The sequence below is a fragment of the Oncorhynchus masou genome, chromosome 1 (genome assembly GCF_036934945.1).
Source record: "Oncorhynchus masou masou isolate Uvic2021 chromosome 1, UVic_Omas_1.1, whole genome shotgun sequence".
Lineage (NCBI taxonomy): Eukaryota > Metazoa > Chordata > Actinopteri > Salmoniformes > Salmonidae > Oncorhynchus > Oncorhynchus masou.
The window spans coordinates 24756774-24780624 of NC_088212.1; the positions used below are offsets into that span (position 1 = coordinate 24756774).

General features: G+C 42.9%; 2 protein-coding genes across 2 annotated transcripts in view; both read right to left on the reverse strand.

The window, feature by feature from the left end:
* Positions 1 to 1066: 1066 nt before the first annotated feature.
* On the reverse strand, positions 1067 to 13986 carry LOC135539984 (ras-related protein Rab-35-like). The gene is made up of 6 exons (XM_064966268.1): positions 13702 to 13986; positions 9670 to 9720; positions 9401 to 9524; positions 4006 to 4130; positions 3414 to 3538; positions 1067 to 3229 (listed from the first exon to the last, which is right to left on the reverse strand). Exons 1-6 carry the CDS (start codon positions 13751 to 13753, stop codon positions 3101 to 3103), a joined length of 606 nt encoding a protein of 201 aa, XP_064822340.1. The 5' UTR covers positions 13754 to 13986; the 3' UTR covers positions 1067 to 3100.
* A 400-nt stretch (positions 13987 to 14386) lies between these two features.
* Positions 14387 to 23851, reverse strand: part of LOC135539990 (stalled ribosome sensor GCN1-like) — a 30592-nt gene continuing 21127 nt past the window's right edge. Inside the window, exons 43-57 of the mRNA XM_064966280.1 lie at positions 23613 to 23828; positions 22986 to 23150; positions 22645 to 22806; positions 21810 to 21902; positions 21508 to 21651; positions 21059 to 21328; positions 20755 to 20868; positions 18774 to 19004; positions 18330 to 18523; positions 18044 to 18158; positions 16560 to 16656; positions 15925 to 16073; positions 15695 to 15805; positions 15268 to 15489; positions 14387 to 15104 (exon numbers count right to left, since the gene is read on the reverse strand). Of these exons, the coding sequence (XP_064822352.1) occupies positions 14979 to 15104; positions 15268 to 15489; positions 15695 to 15805; positions 15925 to 16073; positions 16560 to 16656; positions 18044 to 18158; positions 18330 to 18523; positions 18774 to 19004; positions 20755 to 20868; positions 21059 to 21328; positions 21508 to 21651; positions 21810 to 21902; positions 22645 to 22806; positions 22986 to 23150; positions 23613 to 23828 (2409 nt within the window). The 3' untranslated portion in view covers positions 14387 to 14978. The remainder of the gene's footprint in view (positions 15105 to 15267; positions 15490 to 15694; positions 15806 to 15924; positions 16074 to 16559; positions 16657 to 18043; positions 18159 to 18329; positions 18524 to 18773; positions 19005 to 20754; positions 20869 to 21058; positions 21329 to 21507; positions 21652 to 21809; positions 21903 to 22644; positions 22807 to 22985; positions 23151 to 23612; positions 23829 to 23851) is intronic.

Below are 23851 nucleotides of genomic sequence, written 5' to 3' on the forward strand. Positions count from 1 at the left end.
AGAAGGAGTGGCTTCGTAAGAAGCATTTCAAGGTCCTGGAGAGGCCTAGCCAGTCTCCAGATCTCAACCCCATAGAAAATCTTTGGAGGGAGTTGAAAGTCCGTGTTGCCCAGCAACAGCCCCAAAACATCACTGCTCTAGAGATCAGCATGGAGGAATGGGCCAAAATACCAGCAATTGTGTGAAAACCTTGTGAAGACTTAAAGAAAACGTTTGACCTCTGTCATTGCCAACAAAGGGTATATAACAAAGTATTGAGATAAACTTTTGTTATTGACCAAATACTTATTTACCACCATAATTTGCAAATAAATTAATTAAAAATCCTACAAATGTGATTTTCTGGAATTTCTTTTCTCATTTTGTTTGTCATAGTTGAAGTGTACCTATGGTGAAAATTACAGGCCTCTCTCATCTTTTTAAGTGGGAGAACCTGCACAATTGGTGGCTGACTAAATACTTTTTTGCCCCATTGTATGTATTTACACATTATGAATATGCATACTCATTCAAATATTGTACATGACAACCTAATTTTTCCTGTATTGATGACACTTTCATAACGAGGTACATAATATTTATGATGGAAGAAATGTGTAAGAGTATGGTTTTATATTCATAGCAAATTATTTTTATTAATGGTGAAAAAATATCCAAATATTGTAAATGAGAAGTGATTTTTCTAGCAATTTTCCAAGGGAAAGTGTACCCAATGAATGTGATTCTATATGTGGAGGCCACTGTGAGAAAATAAAATGGGGACAGAAATAAAGAAACTGTCTTGGTAGTGTTCTTACTTTGGCTCCACTCCATATATTAAGAAAAAGCCCTTGCCTTCTATGGACAAAACTCCATTTATCAGGCCACTTACAGTCAAAGTAAATGAATGCTCTACACTGTGAGTTCATATAGTTTCATTGTGGTCAACAACAAAGAAGAAAACAACAGCTTTATAGAAGATATTTAAGTAGCACAATTCCTACATAGTTTTATTAACAAAAAGCAAGAAGATAGAAGCCCAACAAGAATCAAGAGCAAGCTTCAAATAATTGACAAGAGAGATCAGTCATTGTGTCAAATATTTATTATTTTAAAACGTTTATTGATTAAATTCATGAAGGGAACTGAATAGTACATCTCTTTCTCCAGTGTACAGCAAACCACAGCTGATAAGTGTGCTTCAACCATAGCACACGAGGCATGTCAATACATGCACAATTGTGTGTGCGAATGTGTGTATGTTCTGTATATTGAATATAAAACACACAACTATATTTATATACACATAATGAATAGAAATCATACAGTCTGGAATTTGATCCCATTTCTCCACTGCTTGGCTTGCATCACCCAGAGCTCAGGTTGTGGCACTGTCATGTTCCCCATCTCAATGGTTCTCTGGTTAGGGTCACATAGAGATTTCCCAAACCCACATCATGGCCACCTCAGCCTACACCAGTTCCCCTCAAGCAGAGGGAGAGGTATTCAGGGCCCGATGTGTGTAGGAAAGTGCTACGGTCAAGGTTCTCATTGCTCCATCACTAATGCTCCCCCATAGCAGACCCTCAGGAAGGAAACAGTCTCTCACTGCCAGCCTGCCACTCACTCACAGTCAAGCAGAACACTGGATAGTAAGACTTTGGTTAAACAGGTAACCAGATAGTCACAAGTCCTAGATAGAAACATGACGAAACCACCAGGCATACACGTGTTAATAGTTCAGAACATTTTGCAAGCTCCTTGATAGCTTATGAATACTAAAATGCATGTCAGATACCTTATACATACCCCTTCAAACAGTGTTAAGTGCTGAACACACACACACACACACACACACATAAGGCTAACCAGTCAGCTATGGATCAGGATCACTGCACTGACTACAATAAACCTCCCATTTCTTGTCAACACCATCCTCCTGGCACAAACCAAATGCACCCTGCATTGATAGATGTTTTAATTAAAATGCACCACAAGTGGTGGAAGCTAAGGGGGTTGAATCCATAGCTGAGAGGTGCTGATATGAGGTGTTTGGTGCATGGGAGTAGAGGCCAGAGGCTGGAGTGTGGTTAGAGAGTGGTTCCTGGGCTCTCTCCCTGAGGGCTACCTGGGCCCCTACAGACCCTAACCCCAAATTACTACACCCAGTGGGTCTCTATGGCAACAGTCAAATAAGGGGAGACACAGAGTTTCTAACTATTTCATTCACAACATATTGGCAGTATCATTGTTTTAAAAAAAGTGGAAGATTTTTTTCTTCTTTTAAAAACAAACTTAGCGCACAATAAGACTGCAGTGAGTGGTGATGGCAGAGCATTGCGTCCCAGCCAGGGCCATGGGAGTGGTTCACTGCTCTGAAAACCTCTCTAGAAACCGGTCGTTGGCTAGAGATTAAGGGGAAGAGGAGAAAAAGCTTGGCAAAAAAAGAGAACCAAAGATAAGATAGAAGTCACCAGTTCTGTCCATTGGATTAGTTGCTAAAGGTTGCCTATCAATCATCATCCTCATGATATTTTCCCATCAAGTCCAAAAACAAACCAGAAGTTCATAATGGGTTGGGATGAGCCATACAGGTGTCTGAAAAGTCCAAATAAAAAATGTACGAAGGTTGTGAACCCCTTCCCCAGTAAAGATGTTTTACTTAGTCCCCCATTCCAACAACAGACCCCACCCCTCACCCCCAAAAAACAAAGAAAATCATCCCAAAAAAAAGTGAGTCCTCCACTTCGGGTGCACAGTTTCACTTGACTCAATGTCCCGTGTGAAGTGGAATGAGAAGGACAAAATAGATACCGATGTAAGAATATATGCATATAGAAATCTGAGCATTATGGCCATCACTTGTCTGCTTGCAGATCCTTCAAGAAAGGAGGATCACTGTTAAATAGTGCTCATCTGCTGAATTCCAAATAAAACTTCTGACTTCTAATAAAATCTGTACATTTATTTTTTTTCTTCATGATTTTTGTCCAAAGGGGACTTTTTTCCCATTGTATATTTATTAAATCTATCTTGTCTTAATTTAGATGCTTGGAGTCCCATCCCGTGTGTGTTCTCTGGAGCAGACGCTGCTGGACTTTGTGATTGGGGTTTGAGTTCGCTAGCAGCACTTTTTCTTTCGTTTACTGTTCTTGGTGAGTCTGACCACGTCATTCTGTTGCTGCTGCTGCTGCTTGGCCTGCACCTCCTTCTTGGCTCTCAGCACTAGCTCAGTGATGCAGTTAAACATCTGTGGGGAAATCACAAAACAACACAATATGGTAAACAATCAACTACATTGTTTTGGATGAGAGATTGTTATATATTTCCTCCAATGAAGCAACAACCTCACCTTCAAGCCTGTGTTCCATGAACAATTCTACCCACTCAACTTTCCATTACTAATATTACAGGGTCCCTGGCCAATGACTTACCTCTTCCACATTGATGTTCTCTTTTGCACTTGTCTCAAAGAGGTTGATGCTCATCTGCTCTGCAAACTTCTGTGCGTCAGTCGTCTCCACCACCTTTGAGTTGGGATCGTCGTTCTTGTTTCCCACTAAGGCAGAATAGGAATAGAAAGACCTTTTTAGCGTTCTGCTCAACTGGATGTAGGATCCGTTCAAATCTGTTGCATTTTTTCCAGATTGCTCAATTTCGTTTCCCCCGGTTTCAGATGATTTTACGTTTGTCACTCTCGAAATTACACTTTTTTTTATAGATAAAACAAAATTGTATGTTCATGTCGATGCAATAAGTGATAGACAAATGTGTGCACCGCACACAGACGGGCATTCCTATTCTGTTGCTTCATTATTTTCATGTCTTATGAGAAATTTGTGCAAATTAATAAATGTTCTAATTAGTTAACAGCATTCAATAAAAGTTAAACTATTTTTTATATTGTTCCATTTTAATGTCTGGATTCCGCGATTCCGTCCACTGCAAGGATTTCATAAGCAAGGGTCCCTGCTGCAAAAACACTGCACTGAATAAAGTTATTTGAAACAGGTGGACTGGACTCACCTAATATTCGACACACGTCATCACAGTTCTGGTTGATTTCATGTAGCCATCGTTTCACATTGACAAAGGATTCGGCACTTGTGACATCATATACCACTATGACCCCATGTGTTCCTCTGTAGTATCTGGAGACAGAGACAGAAAGAGAGAGCAGTCAGCATGCTGACCTCAAGTCCAATAGGGGGAGCCTAACTTAGAGAACAGAGTCACACTATTACACAAACACACATTGGCGATTTCAATCAATCCCAACTGATGTTAACAAAGCAAAGAGTATGATTGAAGACAAATGGGCCCAGGACTGCACAAACTCACATTAAGATGCGATGCTTCTTTATGATCCAATAGACTTAGACCTTTTCCAATAAATGGCACAATATAGACAATTTATTTCCTTTTGTCATTCCTCTAACAGCCAAAATTAACTGAAAGCGTATAACATATACACCGACTCCACATGCTGCTCAGAGTTCAATAATCCATATTAATTATAGTGTTCCTGAAAGGATGAGAGCATGAAGGAGTGTCTCTGAGGCAGGGTGGGGCAACGGTCAGCAGGAAGCCAGGGATAATGCTCACCACAGTTTTCCTTTGAAGACGAAAGAGTCCAGTGGACTATGACAAAGACTGATGTACAGGTAATTGCCAAAATAAAGGAAACACTTTTTTTTTTACCGTTATTTTACCAGGTAAGTTGACTGAGAACACATTTTCATTTACAGCAACGATCTGGGGAATAGTTACAGGGGAAAGGAGATGGATGAATGAGCCAAAGCTGGGGATGATTAGGTGGCCATGATGTTTTGAGGGCCAGATTGGGAATTTAGCCAGCACCCCTTTATCCACAGATGGGACCGCAGTGGAGAAGGTGGAAAGCTTCAAGTTCCTCGGCATACATATCATACAGACAGTGGGGTGAAGAAGGCACTACAGCGCCTCTTCAACCTCAGGAGTCTAAAGAAATTTGGCTTAACACCTAAAATGCTCAAACTTTTACAGATGCACAATTGAGAGCATCCTGTCGGGCTGTATCACCACCTGGTACTGCAACTGCATAGCCCACAGCCGCAAAGCTCTCCAGAGGGTGGTGCGGTCTGCCCAACGCATTACCAGGGGCAAACTTCCCGCCCTCCTGGACACCTACAGCACCCGATGTCACAGGAAGGCCAAAAAGATCAACCACCCGAGCCACTGCTTGTTCACTCCGCTACCATCCAGAAGGCAAGGTCAGTACAGGTGCATCAAAGCAGGGACCGAGAGACTGACAAACAGCTTCTATCTCAAGGCCATTAGACTGCTAAACAGCCATCACCAGCACATCAGAGGCGGCTGCCTATAGGCATAGATTATGGATCACTGGCCACTTTTAGAAATGGATCACTAGCCACTTTAATAATGTCCTGTATCTAGCATTACTCATCCCATACGTATAAACTGTACTCCACACTATTCTACGGTATTTTAGTCACTTTAAAATTGTGTTTACATATTGCATGACCCATTTCATATATACTGTTGAAGTCGGTTAGGACATCTACTTTGTGCATGACACAAGTCATTTCTCCAACAATTGTTTAAAGACAGATTATTTCACTTAGTCACAATTCTAGTGGGTCAGAAGTTTACATACACTATGTTGAATGTGCCTTTAAACAGCTTGGAAAATTCCAGAAAATGATGTCATGGCTTTAGAAGCTTCTGATAGGATAATTGACATCATTTGAGTCAATTGGAGGTGTACCTGTAAGGCCTACCTTCAAACTCTGTGCCTCTTTGCTTGACATCATGGGAAAATCAAAGAAATTGCAGACCTCCACAAGTCTGGTTCATCTTTGGGAGCAATTTCCAAACGCCTGAAGGTACCATGTTCATCTGTACAAACAATAGTACGCAAGTATAAACACCATGGGACCACGCAGCCATCATACCGCTCAGGAAGGAGACGCTTTCTGTCTCCTAGAGTTGAACGTACTTTGGTGCGAAAAGTGCAAATCAATCCCAGAACAGCAGCAAAGGACCTGGAGGAAACAGGTACAAAAGTATCTATATCCACAGTAAAACGAGTCCTATATCGACACAACCTGAAAGGCAGCTCAGCAAGGAAGAAGCCACTGCTCCAAAACCGATAAAAAAAGCCAGACTACAGTTTGCAACTGCACATGGGGACAAATATCATACTTTTTAGAGAAAAGTCCTCTGGTCTGATGAAACAAAAATAGAACTGTTTGGCCATAATGACCATCGTTATGTTTGGAGGGAAAAGGGTGAGGCTTGCAAGCCGAAGAACACCATCCCAACCGTGAAGCACGGGGGTGGCAGCATCATGTTGTGGGGGTGCTTTGCTGCAGGAGGAACTGGTGCACTTCACAAAATAGATGGCATCATGAGGAAAGAAAATTATGTGGAATAATTGAAGCAACATCTCAAGACATCAGTCAGGAAGTTAAAACTTGGTCGCAAATGGGTCTTCCAAATGGACAATGACCCCAAGCATACTTCCAAAGTTGTGGCAAAATGGCTTAAAGACAACAAAGTACTGGAGTGGCCCTCACAAAGCCCTGACCTCAATCCTATAGAAAATTTGTGGGCAGACCTGAAAAAGAGTGTGCGAGCAAAACGGCCTACAAACCTGACTCAGTTACACCACCTCTCAGGAGGAATGGGCCAAAATGCACCCATAAAACGTTTGACCCAAGTTAAGCAATTTATAGGCAATGCTACCAAATACTAATTGAGTGTATGTAAATTTCTGACCCAATGGGAATGTGATGAAAGAAATAAAAGCTGAAATAAATCATTCTCTCTTCTATTATTCTGACATTTCACATTCTTAAAATAAAGTGGGGATCCTAACTGACATAAGACAGGGAATTGTTTATTAGAATTAAATGTCAGGAATTGTGAAAAACTGAGTTTAAATGTATATGTATATGTATATGTATATGTATATATATATATAGATATCCATCTATATATATATATATCTATATATATATATATATATCTCTATATCTATAATCTATCTATCTATCTATCTATCTATCTATATCTATATCTATATATATATCTATATATATATATATATATATATATTCTTAATCCATTCCTTACTTAGATTTATGTGTATTTTGGGTATGTGTTGTGAAACTGAGATATTACTGCACTGTCAGAACTAGAAGCACAAGCATTTCGCTCCACCCGCAATAACATCTGCTAAACACGTATGTGACCAATAAAATGTCATTTGATTTTAGTTAATTAAGCAATTAACATCCCATCATGCTTAGAGTCATGTATAAAAATGCCCAGTTGCCCATTATTTTGGCTACCGTGGCTAAAAGGTATCTCAGTGACTTTGAAAGAGGGGTCTCAAAGGAGCACAGGGGGTTTAAAGTGTGTGTGTGTCATCTCACTCACCAGATCTCAACCCAATTGAACACTTATGGGAGATGCTGGAGTGGTGCATGAAACAGCATCTTTCACCACCATAAGCAACAAAACACCAGATTAAGCCATTTCTTGTGGGAGAATGGCGTCACATGCCTCCAATAGAATTCCGGACATTTAAAATCTATGCCAAGACGCAATGAAGACGTTCTGGCGGGTCGTGTTGGCCCAGCGTCCTATTAAGACACTTTATGCTGGTGTTTCTTTTATTTTGGCAGTTACCTGTATATTTGCTATACAGAGCTAGAAGTAGAGGACAGCCATAGTATTCATGAACAAACAAAAAAAATGTCTGAATAAGTTTGACTAGGACCCAAAATGAGGGTGCATCCCCAATCTGACTGCACCACACACACAAAAAGCACAATAGGCCTTTCAAAGGGGCGGGTGCTGTGTGTGTTTTGTGTGAGACATTGTAATGGCCTGACACACACAGCCCAGGATTAAGGGGGCAGTCAGCGGGGGTGTTCTGCACAGATGAATGGAGAACCACAAACACACAGTGGGCGCTGGAGCCAGACTCCAGTCCCTCCACACACACACACACACACACACACACACACACACACACACACACACACACACACACTGCTGCATGAAGACAAACATATGGCAGCTACTGGACTGTGACTGACGGAAGGACATATGGCAAAATACACCCTGGGTGGGCTGACCATTTATCTAACGGAGGTGGGGTTTCCCACTCCAGCACGCAGGGCTCTGTGAGCCATCTCTATACTGAAATTCACATAGACCTAATGAGGCACCATGCCACTCTACTTCTCCACAATTAACAATCAGTGAAAACAACCCAGCAGTAGCAGTCTCCACCTCCATCCTCACACAGCCAGGTTCCCTCAGCTCAGTAGAAAACACACACTGAATCCATACTGTAGTCTTGTAGAGGTTTTCCCATAGGAAAACCAGCAGCTCTGTTTCTGAGGAGAAATTGACAAATTTCCCAGGGGGCTTGGGAAACATGCACAGGTTCAAATGCCTCTCTCTCTCAACATCTTTGTCAGTTCCTCACTGTCGTTATTGTAACTTGAGTGAATGTCCAAAGCAGCAAGGTTTTTACTATCTCCACTCTGTCATAGTCGCAGGTCATCAAAGCCAAACAGTGTCAAAGTATTGAACCGTCCGGCAAAGTCCAAAAGGAGTGAATGTTTTTTTTATATGCTGTCCTATTCATGACAAACTGAGAGCAGTGTGAGTCAGACAGTTGTTATGTCATTCTCACTAGCTCACAGACCTTTACCCTACCCTCCTGAGTGACGGCATTCTTGTTCAGGAATGCTAACTGCTCATTACTACACATGTTTCTCATGACAGAGAGGAGAAAGGCTGGGCACACTCTCTCAGCCACTCCAGCTTAGGAAACACTCACTTGAGAGAAACTACCTGCCATAGTAAAAAATAAACAAAAAACAATATGAATTCAGAGAGGAATGTCTTCCAATTCAGTCATTGTTAGTTATTTGTGCCACAATTTTAAAAAGGCAATGACCCTATTCCACTTGGCAGGCTCTACACAAGTAATTATCTGTCAAACATGGAGTCAAAATACACAACGGACAGAAAATGAGAAACTTGGACAATGGAGGCAAGCACAAGAAAATGTAAAAAAAGGAAGAAAATAAATTGCATTGGTACTAATTTCTGCAATAGAAATAGAAACAAGTTGAAGCAACTCCATGGGGATGACACCCAAGTGAGAGAGCCATAGAGCTCCAACCTTTATACCGTCCTATAATTCTGACTAAAAACCGCCTGTTACAAAAATTTGTAATTAAGGTCTGTGGGAAATTCCATCAGATTCCAAAAAGAACATGGAAATGATTCTAGTCTTTGAGAAGTACTGGCTCAAACTGTCATAAAAGTTTGCCTCGTAAAAAAATACTGCAGCTCTCCATGTGTTTGTGTGTTAGTCATCCCTGCCTGTACTCACGTGGAGGTGATGGTGCGGAAGCGCTCCTGTCCTGCCGTATCCCAGATCTGCAGCTTCACTTTCTCCCCATTGATCTCCACTGTCCGGATCTTGAAGTCCACTCCAATCGTGGTGATGTAGCTACCTGCAAACAACAACAAAAACAACACAAGTTATGAGACCCAGTGTCTGATTTTGCAAGGCAAATACTCACTGTATGTAGTGTGGGTTGGACAGTTGTTCAAATACAACAGAACAAACAATTTATAACCTGATAGATTTACTCTTACCTGAAAATGTGTTGTCTGCAAAGCGCAGGAGGAGACTGCTCTTCCCCACTCCTGAAATGAAGAGAAAATGACAGGTTGAGAGTCAGATTAAAAAGGCTTACAACTCAGTAGATTTGATATCTTACCACCCTTTAATTATGACGTTTAGGCTACACAGAGGTTTTCATGAGTAAGCTAATTTGAAGGAAGATGTATATTTATCTGGCTTCGAGTTATGTTTTGTAAACATATGCTTGCCACCAGAGTCATCATATTTCCATAGCTCTGTTTTTCTCTGACCATGAAAGAGCCAGGAGGAATAACAGAGGACGATAACCGTTCAACCGTTCGCTGCTTGCACCCGCACGCCCGACTAGCATCACCACCCTGGATGGTTACGACCAAGAATATGTGGACATCTATAAGTACCTAGGTGTCTGGCGAGACAGTAAACTCTCCTTCCAGACCCATATCAAACATCTCCAATCTAAAATCAAATCTAGAGTCGGCTTTCTATTCCGCAACAAAGCCTCCTTCACTCACGCCGCCAAACTTACCCTAGTAAAACTGACTATCCTACCGATCCTCGACTTCGGCGATGTCATCTACAAAATAGCTTCCAATACTCTACTCAGCAAACTGGATGCAGTTTATCACAGTGCCATCCGTTTTGTTACTAAAGCACCTTATACCACCCACCACTGCGACCTGTATGCTCTAGTCGGCTGGTCCTCGCTACATATTCGTCGCCAGACCCACTGGCTCCAGGTCATCTACAAGTCCATGTAAAGTAAAGCTCCGCCTTATCTCAGTTCACTGGTCACCATGGCAACAACCACCCGTACACCTGCTGGAGCGTGTGCTATCTCATTGACCATCCCTAAAGCCAACACCTCATTTGGCCGCCTTTCCTTCCAGTTCTCTGCTGCCTGTGACTGGAACGAATTGCAAAAATCTCTTAAGTTGGAGACTTATCTCCCTCACCAACTTTAAAAATCTGCTATCTGAGCAGCTAACCGATTGCTGCTGCTGTACATAGTCCATCGGTAAATAGCCCACCCAATTTACCTACCTCATCCCCATACTGTTTTTATTTATTTACTTTGCTGCTCTTTTGCACACCAGTATCTCTACCTGTACATGACTATTTGATCATTTATCACTCCAGTGTTAATCTGCTAAATTGTAATTATTCGCCTTCCTCCTCATGCCTTTTGCACACAAATGGTATATACGGTAGAACGCTACCCGCCTGAGTGCCAACTGTAAAGTTTGGTGGAGGAGTAATAATCTTGAGGGGCTGTTTTTCCATGATTCGGGCTAGGCCCCTTAGTTCCAGTGAAGGGAAATCTTAATGCTACAGCATACAATGACATACTAGACAATTCTGTGCTTCCAACTTTGTGGCAATAGTTTGGGCAAGGCCCTTTCCTGTTTCAGCATGACAATGCCCACGTGCACAAAGCGAGGTCCATACAGAAAAAGTTTGTCGAGATCGGTGTGGAAGAACTTGACTGGCCTGGTCAGAGCCCTGACCTCAACTCCATCAAACACCTTTGGGTGGAATTGAACGCAGATGGCGAGCCAGACCTAATCACCCAACATCAGTGCTCGACCTCGCTAATGCTCAAGGATGAATGGAAGTAATTCCCTGCAGCAATGTTCCAACATCTAGTGGAAAGCCTTCCCAGAAGAGTGGAGGCTGTTACAGCAGCAAAGGGGGGGACCAACTCAATATTAATGCCCATGCTATCTGAATGAGATGTTTGACAAGAAGGTGTCGACATACATTTGGCCATGTAGTGTATATTAGCACAGTCAGTCAGCCAGGCCTTGACAGCATGCACTCAGACAAATACATGCCATCTAGTCCATGTATAAAAGACAGTGACAGCTGAACTCTGCATAACCTTTAGTAGGTTTAAGATCACAATAATATATAGGTGATGGTTTGCAACAAATTATTCTGGTACAGTTCATAACATCCCATGTTGCAAGTTACTTGGTACAACAATCAGATGACACTGTCAGTGAATTCACTAAGAGGCAAAGACAGGCAGCTAGCCAACTGTCAGATGAGGACTTGGCCAAAATGTCAGAGCTTAACTGTGAGTCCAGGCAGAGGTACTACCAACTCAGATCAGTTGCTAGCTAAAGGTAATGTGATCATGCCAAGCTGCGGTTGATTGGTCCTGAGTTAAAAGCCCATCAGAAAACAAATCCCTCTGATCATTCACTGAGTCTTGTTCACTTTCACCAGACAGCATTACTTGCAGCTACAAGAAACAGATAGTGTTCTTTCTGTGGGTAACAATACTTAGATCTGTCAGGACACTAACAACCACATCACCATATCATTGCTACCTTTTAATCAGGCTCTGTCGTAAGCCAGTGAAATCCATCTTTGTTTTGAATGATGGACTGGACAGTCCAGTAGTCAGTCATGTTAACAGTGAATGATATCAATGACTGGGAGAGTCGAGGGTAAACCTGTAGAATCTCTGGTACCTGGCAGATCCATTACCCATCTCTGGTCTAACTGGTAAAACAGTCGTCAGTGATACCTGGAGGACTATTATCGGTCTGTGAAGGAGTACCTAGCTGTCATATAGAAACATGTGGGCAAGATATAGTCCCTGAATGTGTCTAGGATGATAAGCAAAAGCACAAGTTACAAAATACAGTATGTCATTCAAAATCATCAATACTGTATTTAAACTAGTTAACAAACGTGAGGCACAGTTGCCTGGGTGACAGTTGGTTTCTGCTTTGTTGTTGTCATGCAAAACTTGACCTCTGTCAGTCCAAATAATAGTTTTCATTGACCAATTAACTGCAGAGGGACCATGAGGTGCAGAAAGGGACCCTTGATCTGAGCTCCTAAACCCTATATGTGTCAGATCGATCTCAGCAACAATTGCATGTGTAAGAGTGACAGGGGAGGGGACAGGACTTGCATTTGAGCATTGGTTTACATTTTCTCTGAATCTCATAACAGCGGTGCTAATACTGGTACCAGACTGCAGCTGAGGGGACACAGGCCCCTGTGTGTCTGTGGTACTAAGGGGACTGCTTTCTTTCCCACTATTGTGATCAGCTAGATGACAGGGTAGTGCCAGGACCGGGAGTGTCAATGGATCTTTCCCAACAAAGGGATTGTGATTGTGGAGTTGTCAATGTGGATTTATGTTTTCACCTGAATGCAACCATCTTTAAAAAAAAATATGAGTAGGAAGTAGAAAAACAACACGTGGTAGTATTGTTCTTAGCTAATATACCTCATATTCACTGGACTTCTGGCATTTAGTTGGATCATGATATAATGAATGTTTCATTACTGCATCATTTGTCTACTAGGCCCTAACCAGGGAGCATCTAGAAATCATTCAAGCCAAGGTTATTGTAAACAACTCTGCACTTCACATTTTAATATGCAATTACAAACATAACTACTACTGGGAAGAAAAAAAAATATATATATATATTACTACTACACTGACAAGCCACCTAGCTAGTTGACACAGCAGGATAACGGTTGGTTAACAACTTCAATGGACCCGCTGCTACTGGGACAAAATAAAAACACTCGCCAGTAAGTATGTAACGTTAGCTGACTAACGTTAGCTTACTAGCGAACTGTAGTGTAGCTATAACTAGTAATCTAATAGCACTTTGCTAGCTTTACGAAGTAATGTAAACATTTAGTTACAATGTACACACTTGGAACACCATAATACTTGGGCAGTCAAGTATCCCGCATAAATAACATTCTTAGAATGGATGGAATTCGTCCCAGTATAGACGCTAATACACTATCGTGCAGCGAGCGATATCCGGCCTGATCGGCTGACAGCCTGCGATACACTACCTCCGCCCTAGTCACCGCTCTTTCCCATTGCCCGAAAATATTGGATGTGGAATTTTAAAATGAAGACGTCAACTTAAAACTGAGTCCAAAATCACGTTATGAACCTCGACCTACATTTCTGCGACTCGTCGTGTAAAAACCTAGAAAGGCCCATTTCCCGTCACACATCCCCGGTATTCGCTTACCACTGTCACCGATGATGAGCAGCTTGAAGAGGTAATCGTAGTCCCTGGCCATGCCGGTAGTTGGTGGGTCACCCCGCCTTTTGCTGTTACTTTGGTCTTCCTCTCGACTTGCTGTCTGTACCCTTGGCTTGTAATTCACCAACCCTACCCCCGATATGAATGAGTGTGCCCAATTACTAGCCCCCGAGCCGGCGGTGTCAGCAATCCTCTCTCTCTGCTACAAATAGCCGGAAACTCCGCTTCCTTCTCTGGTAGTTACTGCACAGTGTTGTGCACCCAACCCTACGCGAACCATGCTCACTGCGCAGACGCACGACAAAGTGGGACCATTAATCCATTTGGGCCCATTGATTCTAGCCACCATGCAGGGAGCCGTTGAAAGTTTGCACCTTTCCATTTGTTCGTAAATAATTCTACACCTTTGACCTAGACAGCCTGCATTCGGAGCAACACAATTGCTAAAACGCACCACATCCAGTCTCATGTGTATCCAAGTCATAGGCAGCAGTTTTTCACTCTTATCTAAGGGATACTTCTCTGAATTTACAGAGGATATATGACTTACTAGCTACATTTCCAATTTGTGTAACTTGTGTTGTATACTGGTGAATGCAATTAGATAAATATAATGAGTGACGTTCACAAGGTGGCAAAAAGTCTTGAGTTAATTCAGACTAATTCAAACCATTATCAAATCAAGGTCTTTATTTGATGTATTTTTACAACCTTATAATTGTTTAGAATATCAACTTTATCATAAAGGTAACAGGTTGCATTCCCCACACACACAAAGCAGAGGTATAAAACCCAGAGGATAAGCAATGGGAGAAATGTAATTGCTGCTTTGTTATACTAGTATCAGTGATGCTTGAAATAAATTCAATAAAATAAGAGGGACATTGAATACACATTTAAAATGTCAAAGGAATTGGCACAAATTACTTTCTTTATGCAGTGAGCTCACTCAGGAAATTTAACTGCACTTAGTGAGATGAAACAAAATGTTCTAAATGTATGTTTAGAGCCACTAAAACATCAAAAAATGAAATAATTGTCCAAGGGGGGGGATTATGAAGGAAAGTGAGTAAATTCATACCTTTTCCTTGGTCCATGGCTAACATGGAGTTAATGGGGATGTATGTGTGTGTGAGGGTTCTCTCCATAGATGTATGTATTTGTGAGACGTGACAGCAGAGTTTTTCTTGATTGCTGTGGAGGTCTTTTCTGAGTACATGAGCAACCGTATGGATTTGTCAAGCTGTGTTCAGTCCTGCCCATCACGTGAGGATGGTGTCGTCAATCTCTTCGTTAGAGTCTGGAAGGCTGGAGATCTTCCTCAGGGAGCGGCGGTGACAGTCAGACAGCAGGTCATTACTTGCGGAGTCAAGGATGGCACTAACGCTCTGAAAGACAAACATAACATTACAGAGTGAGAGATTTGAATACTATTGGATAAGTACACCAGATGCACAATGCACAACTTAAATCCATCAGCCCGAGTATTGTCCTCTTTATAATGAGTATTGAGACTGTGTGGATGTTTATTTGTATGTGTGTGTCACGGACCTGCATGGTCTGCTCTCCCTGGCGCAGTCGGAGCAGGCTAACGATGGTGTGTTCGCTCTGGGCTCTGACGCTGGTGTTCTTGTCCTTGGTATTGTCCAGCAGGCTCTTCACCAGAGGCTTGATGAGGGCGGGCTCCAGGGAGGGCGTGGCCTTGTCCTTAAACACCCACCACAGCACCCGCTCCGACACCAGCCTGATGTCACTGGACTGGTTCTGGAGACACTGCAGGGGAAATGACAGGAGAGAGGTTACTGACAAATCCTCAGAGGAGCACTGTCATAGTGGTTCTTATTTCTTACAGATAATATCCATATTCATGCACCCCAAATATTGAACAATATACACACTTTCAGTGCTCGATTGGCAAAACATTTTTTGCAAATGGGAAAAAATGTGACCTTAAAGAGAAAGTACCCCCCTGCCTCACCTTGACAAACTGTGTGATAATGCGCTGTGATGAGCCACTTGCTCCCTCAGTTCTGAGATGATGTCTCATCAGGTAGCCCATGGCTCTGATCCCACTGGTGGCTATGGGGATCTTGAGGAGACAGGGCATAGTGTTTAGTCAGAGAAGGTAAAGACAGGGGAAGAGAGTGCTTGGAAAGCAAATCCTTCCATGGTCTGGTTGAACAGAATGAGTAAACTAATGGGATCTACCCTGTCTGCAGTGGCATTGGCAAGGATGGTCTCCATCACAGTTGAACTGTACTCCTCCACACACAGCTGCTCGGGGGCAGACTTGACTGCGATGGCCAGGGCCATACTGCGACCATGACGCACCATCCAGTCCACACCTGATGTGTCAGCTAGGAGAAGAGAGGGCACTGTTTTAGTATAAACATGAATGTCTTTCCTTACTACTTTACCATTTGATAGAGTGAGGTCGCCCTTTACACTCATACCCGTATATGGGTTCAAAACGGCAGATTTTTACTATTAATAAGCGCCTAACTTGGAACGTAGTGGCTGTACAGTAACATGCTATAAATTAGGCTTGGGCGATATACCATTTATACTGTATACCGGGGGGTATTTTGAAATACCAACGGTATCATTTTTAATACAGTAACATGTTTTAAAAATATATATATTATTTTTGGGGGGCTGCGGGGGTGAAACTATGAAATCTAAGATGAGTCAAATAAATTATATCCAGCTCAGGGCTCCAGCATTTGGTTTGCTGACTTGCTAGCTAAGTGGCTAGCTTTTTGGTTACAAGAGAGACATTCCCTCCTGAAACCCTGGGTAGTGGGTAGTGTGAGTGCGAGTATGGTGTGACAGTAAATTCCTACCCAGGACGTGCTGAAGCAACACACTTCTCAGCTCCTCTTCAGACAGGAAGGCACACAGCTCTCCTACACACCCTGCTGAGGACATGCGTGTAGCATCCTACACACACACACACAGTTAGACCGACATCAGTCTACTTCAAGATGCACCTGGTTTCTAAAATTCTAATAGTTCGCCTAATTTCAGTTTGTGACAAAACAAGCAAAAACACTGAAATATATATTCCATAACCAAAAATATAGTATCTTCAGCAGTTTGAAGCTGGTGTACAAAACCGAAAGTAAAAGGAGCAAAAATTAAACTTGAGAACGGGAAGAATAAAAAGTGCACATAGAACAGATCTACCGCTTCTTAGACTTGCTTTCAATGAGAATGGCAGATCTATAACACACATTTCTATGTGAATTTGGTCAGGTTGCCCAAAAAGTTACATATTGCAGCTTTAAGGCTTTCATACACACATGCTGACAAGGAGGCCAAAAACCACTTTCATAAAGCCACATCCTGCCTAGACTGACGGAAGTCAAGTCTGATCAGAGCTAAAATGTAACATTGCACACTAAAAGATTCTGTCACTGAAACTTAGATCTGAATGTGTCCTTATGCGAGGTTCAGTATTGCAGGTAAAATATATATTTAGCTAGCAAGATAAAAACAATATTGTTTTGCACTCAATTCTAACAATTACCACTAACGGAGACAAAGGGGCGATCAGTAGTCTGCCTTAAAAAAATCTGTTGCATTCATACGTGCTGTAGTCAGTGTATCTGCGCGAAGACATACCAGACATGGAAGAGGAAGTGAGACACCCCATTTGCGGCTTTTGTTTGGTTCAATGAAAGTCAAGGAACTACAGTAAGCTTCAAAAGTATTGGGCCAGTGACACTGTTGTTGTTTTGGCTCTGTATGCCAGCACTTTGGATTTTAAATGATACATTGACTATAAGGTTAATGTGCAGACTGCCAGCTTTAACTTCAAGGTATTTTCATCCATATCGGATGAACCGTTTAGAAATTACAGCACTTTATGTATATAGTCCCCCATTATAGGGGACCAAAAGTATTGGCACAAATTCACTTATACGTGTATTAAAGTAGTCAAAAGTTTAGTATTTGGTCCCATATTCCTAGCACCCAATGATTACATCAAGTTTGTGACTCTACAAACTTGTTGGATGCATTTTCTGTTTGTTTTGGTGGTGTTTCATATTTTGTGCCCAATAGAAATGGTAAATAATGTAGTGTGTCATTTTGGAGTTACTTTTATTATAAATAAGAATAATGTTTGTAAACACTTCTGCATTAGTGCAGATGCTACCATGATGATGGATAGTCCTGAATGTATTGTGAATAATGATGAGTGAGAAAGTTAGGCATAAATATCACCCCCCATTGGTGCCTATGGGAGAACCACCCCGTTAAGTAGACCAGAACTGACAACGACCTGAGTGAACCCTCTTAATTTATCCAACATCTTTGTACATACCTCATCATGTCCCAGCATGCTCAGCAATGTCGTGGTAATGTTTTTCCTGATGGCTGGGTCAACCTTTGAACCCGCTCCCTGGATGACAAATCGTAAGGCTTGTAGCATGGTCTCCCTGAAATATGGGAGCAGAACACTAGGATCACAATTTTGATTGATTGAATCTAATCAATCAAAAATAATTTCTTATGGAACTGATCACTACTCTTGATATTGTTTCTCAGTAAGAACACCTGAGGGTTGCTAAATTACAGAAACATTCCCATAAATTAATGGTTTTGCGTACCTCACTCCGGAGTCCTCAGCGTTGTTGATGGCAGAGAGCTGCTCGGTAAATAGAGGGTCCACCTTGCTGTGGATAGAGACCAGCTGGCCCAGGGCCTCAGCGGCCCTCAGTCTAACTGCCCGGCTGGAGTCCTGCAGAGCCTTTAGGAAGGTGGTCTGGAGCTGGGGCAGGAAGGGCTTCAGGGCTATGCCTACCTGGAGACAGGGGCAGAGCAACATGGTCAAGACCAGAGCCAGACACCAACCATCTTTCCAGCAGGGAGGAAACTACAGGATTGTGTTTAGTAGGTATAAAATGCGAAAACGTTTAGAAATGGAAGAGCGAAAATAGTTTATTTATTTAATCTATTAACCCCATTTCCCCCCCCAAAAATGTCTCCTCCCATTTTGTGCTTACCGAACACAGCTTTAAACATCAGACTGAATCATCAGCAGAGACACTGACCTTGGCCAGCAGCAGGGTGAGTGTCTCTAATAGAGAGGTCTTCACACTCCAGGCAAAGCGGTCTCCCAGGATACGGATGAGCGGTCCAGTAATGTTGACCACAGATGGTCGGAGAGCATCGGGGGATGTCAGCTTGATGACTCCTCCCAGTGCCTTAGCCGCCTCCTCTTTCTGCTCAGGACTGCCTGTCAACACTCCCTCCCTCAGGACTGGCAGGATGCAGGTCACACCCTGGGGAAGAGGGAGAGGAGAAGAAGAAGGGGGGGAAAGAGGAAGAGGGAGGACACAGGGTATATTAACATAAGTCAACCTGAGTTGGAGTAACTTGTAGATGTGACTGTAATTGGTGTTTTTCTATCTAGACTTACCCCCACACCAGGATGTGTGTCACCAGTGTTTTATATTAATATCAACGGTCATCAAAATTGTTAAAAGGTTTTAAAAACAATTCTAAACTCAACAGTTGGAAAATGGATGAAGATATTCCAAACGTTTTGAATTGTATAATCCCTCATATATTGACTGAATTATAGCACATTAAACATTTTACTGGCGCAGACAAATAATGGACTTCCGGGATTTCGGACTTCAGGTCATCAATTTTTGTCAAATGTTAAAATGCACTCATATATACACACACACACATTTTCTTATTGCATCAGTTCTCTTTTATATATTTTGTGTTAAGATTAAGAAAATTATATATGCCTCATTTGCATAAACACACCAGATGTATTTGCATATATTAATCAATTAATATAAAGGGGTGGAACAGGCCTGCAACCACCAAACACTTGCTCAGTCTCACCTACCTGCACGGTTTGGACTGCCTCAATTACATTGTCACGTTCTATTGCATGATTCAAGTGTGTCAATAGCAGGATACCCTCGGATTAAAAATCAACACACTTGGCTCTAGATTACACCCATGTAAACATACTTTACATTGTTTGCGAGATCAAACATAATATTACTATAATCCGATTGTATACTTCCGGAAGTTGCTTTCATTGCAGCGCATCTAATTTGTATTAAATACATTTTTTCAATTCCACAAAAAATGAACGCCCATCAAAATAAGTTATTTTTCTTCTGTTTCTTGTGATGTAAGTGTCGAGACAATGCATTAAATCAACAAAAAGACAATGTATTCCATTGAGCCCATTTCAACCATTACCAGAGTGTGTTTGACAGGTCATTATAAACATTTTCGCTGTCATAACATTAACGGTAAAAAAAAAACTACAGGCACAAAAGTATGAAAGAGTCGTAGGAGGGAAATTAAATCTCGCTGGATTGATTTCTTTAAGTGACAAGTGGACCTTTCCCCCCTCAAACACAGGAAATAGATTGCTGAAAGACAGATCCTCAGGTGGGCGGGTGCATGCATGTTGCTAATGTAAGCTCTAGTGTTAAGGTGTCAGCTTGCTTCTGTTCAGCTGGTATCTAGCCGAAGTCGGCTATCAAGGATGATCAATGGAAACAGGATGCACCCGAGCTCAATTTCCAGTCTCATAGCAAAGTGTCTGAACACTTACGTAAATCAGGTATTTCTGTTGTTTTTTGCATACATTTTGCATACATTTCTAAAAAACCTTTTGTAGCTTTGTCATTATGGGGTATTGTGTGTAGATTCCATTTTAGAATAAGGCTGTTACACATTGCGGCTGGGAAGCATGTGGACTCCTTTAGTGAGTTTCCATTAGGAGTGTGATACTAAAGACTTCAACAACCAATGTATCATTCAAGAATGTTGCTTTGTGAGGTGTTAAAGTTCAGTTGGCCAGTGTTATGTAAATGCCAGCTGAAAAGTACCCAGGGGGCGTGGCTCCAAGTTAAAGTAGGTCCGCCAGAGCCATGGCCCAGTGTGACATGGGTGCCGGCTCGTGTAAATGGAAACAGAAAAGTCTGAGCCTTCTGGGTAAATCACTGGGCTAAATCCTCAGTAGAAATGCGCCATCTTTCTAGAGGAGAGGCTTACCTTCTTGGGCAGACAGAACCCAGGCAGATGCTGACCCTTGACATCTGCTGCCACTGACCGGATGTCTCTGTGCAGGTCATCAATCAGAGCCAGCTGGCTGCCAGCGTCCAGTTTCTACAAAAACAAAGAGTTTAACATGAAAGAGATGCATACTCTGTCAGTTAACCAAAGGTCACAAGGTCATCTATAAAATCAATGCTGCATAAAGCTCCAAAACACATGAATAACAAATACTGTACGACGTCAGTAAACCTTGACAAACTCATTCCCAGTGCCTGTAATGCTCTTGGTGCCAACTGCTAACCTTGGTGATGGAGTTGATGGCGTCCCAGCTCTGCACCAGGACCTCCGGGTTGGAGTCGTTGAGCAGGCGGATGAGGCCTGACAGCAGGTTGCGGGTGTGGGCGCTGTAGTCCAGGCGGGTGCGGGAGAAGTATCCGTTCAGGATGGTGGCGGCAGCCTGTCTGAGACCAGCGTCGGGTGATCTGGTGGCCTCCAGCAGGTCCTCGATGATGATACGCTGACCAACCTCATCCTCCACAGACAGGATCACTGCCTGGCAGCTGGCCAGCTCCTAGAGGAGGGGTGGGGTGAGAACAGGGGTTATATGAGCCTGGGGACAGAGCCATCATCTAGTGACCACAACAGCCCACTAAGAACCACTAATATTATCCCATGATGATGACTAATAGTAGTGCCTGTGCACTTGGAACTGCTTTACAACCATATTGTAATCATGAATGCAGTTGTTACCTGCTGCCCCTCCTCTGTTCCCAGCTTGTCTTTCAGAGAGGAGTAGAGGGCGGGCAGGATGACCCCAAGGTGGCGTGTCAGAGCGTCTCCAGCCACGGCAGATAGGAAGGCCAGCACACGCGTGTTCACTGGAGGAGCAGTTAGCTGTCACGGAAGAGGAGAGGATAGCATTTATACACAGAACTACACTCATACTATAAAAAAGACTTAAAAGAACATCAGGAAAAGTGTTCTATAAATCCAATAAATGATCATTGAGAATAACCATTGTTAGTAGAGTGTGTAATGTTTGGACAGCTCACCTTGGGCACCAGGTAGGGCAACACAGAGCGACTCTTCACTGCCATCACCTGTTTCAGACCATCCAGAGCAAACTCCGCAGTTTCCTCATCATCCTGCACACAGAGAAACATTAACCTCACTCTATATTCTGTTCCACCCACGGTGGATCCTCTCTGCCCTCTCCAGAATTTCTTAAGGAGGGACATGAGTGAGTATAACCGAACACAATGTGTGGATACCAGGCTCCCAGTGTCTGGTTTGGAGCGTAAAGTCACAAGCTCTGCTGGTAGCCTACTGCATAGCAACGTAGCAGTGACAAAATGTCCTGGTCTGCCCTAGAAATCCCATGTAAATTTCGATCGCCAGAACTGGCTTTATTTTTTTTGTCGGCTGTTTAGAGTTCTAAAATGTGTTTATTATGATCAAGTTCGAGCCACACAGTGATTTATTTTAAAGTTAGCTACAAATCAGGGAATTGTATTAAATAGGGATCCATTTGGACAACAACATTTGTCGTTACACAGGACCACGTGCTGACACAGACCAATCACGTGCCAGCAGGCTACGAGGAGGCTCCCGGCTGACTCCAACAGGATGAAAGCTACTACATCGACCAAAGTTACAGCCACTTTCACCATGATCCTTAGTGATTTTTTGGTGCCATTCAATCCCCAATTCAGCAATAAGGCACGCTTCAAAATCAAATAATTCACGCACCATCGGGAGTTTTCCATAGGAATACGTGGAGGACGTCAGCGCCATCACTATCTACTTTTTTTAATGGCTATTGTGGATACAGAGGGTTGTTCAGAGGTGAAGAGGGTTAATGATGGTGTGTGGGGATGTGTCTCTCACCAGCTGTTTGAGCAGGGCAGGCAGGATGTCATCCAGGGCCTGGTGACCGATGGTGGCGTGGAGCTGCTCAAAGGTTTTGGCTGCAGCCTCTCGAACCTCCTCCAGGGGGTCACACAGAGCCTTCCTCACCGTGGGGACCAGGGACTCAGAGAATATCAGCACCTGGAAACATACACAGTCAACTTACTGCCCTACCATCACATCACATACCCCTGATATGTCTAAGACACTTAAAGTTTTCCTTGAAAAATTGATACTCATCAAGGTTAAATGCCAGGTTAAATAAAGCATGAATTAAAAGATGAAGGAAAAAGTGTCCAGGTATATATTGAGGTACTGACCGCATCCCTGCTGGTGGACTTCATGATCTCACTGAGGCCGATGCACACACCCTGCCTCTCATCACTCTTGTCTGAGCGCAGACCCTCCTCCAGGATAGGAATGATCTCTGGGAGGATCTTCTCTCCCAGCTTACGAACCAGGTCTCCAAGTGTCCTCGCAGCGATCTACAACCACAGAGAAAAGCCACATTCAGTAACCCAGGGATCAGAAGCAGGAGAGAACACAGAACTCAAATACACTCAAATTCAGAACACTGAAATGTCTTAACTATGTGCAATTAATGAACAGGACAACAGAGAGTTAGACAAAGGGGGTGTGATAAAGTGCAAAAGCTGTGAGAGCAAGGAGGAAACGGCTCCATAGTTTGTAGACTTATTGAGTAAGGAGGAAACGGCTCCATAGTTTGTAGACTTATTGAGCAAGGAGGAAACGGCTCCATAGTTTGTAGACTTATTGAGCAAGGAGGAAACGGCTCCATAGATTGTAGACTTATTGAGCAAGGAGGAAACAGCTCCATAGTTTGTAGACTTATTGAGCAAGGAGGAAACGGCTCCATAAATTGTAGACTTAATGAGCAAGGAGGAAACGGCTCCATAGATTGTAGACTTAATGAGCAGTAGCGTTACCGTTCTTTTGTCAGGGCAGTCGGAGGCCAGGAAGCCCAGCAGCAGGGTGAAGAGGGTGGGCAGGATCTCCCGGAGGGTGCGGGGAGTGTTGGACACCACGATCTTCCACACGTGGAGGGAGGCCTGTCGCACCACAAGCTGGGTGTCTGAACGGCCCATGTAGAGGCCAGACAGGACTCGGTTACGCCTCTCTCCACCCAGGGCTCCAATGATTGCCTGGGGGAAAGGAGGAAGAGGGC

Excerpts from the sequence above, each read along its gene's own strand:
- LOC135539984 (XM_064966268.1), bottom strand. The coding sequence starts at position 13,753 with ATGGCCAGGGACTACGATTACCTCTTCAAGCTGCTCATCATCGGTGAC. Across the intron at positions 9,721-13,701 it reads GCTCATCATCGGTGACAGTG|GAGTGGGGAAGAGCAGTCTC; the intron begins GTAAGCGAATAC and ends TCTTCATTTCAG. Across the intron at positions 3,230-3,413 it reads AGAACATCAATGTGGAAGAG|ATGTTTAACTGCATCACTGA; the intron begins GTAAGTCATTGG and ends ATTTCCCCACAG.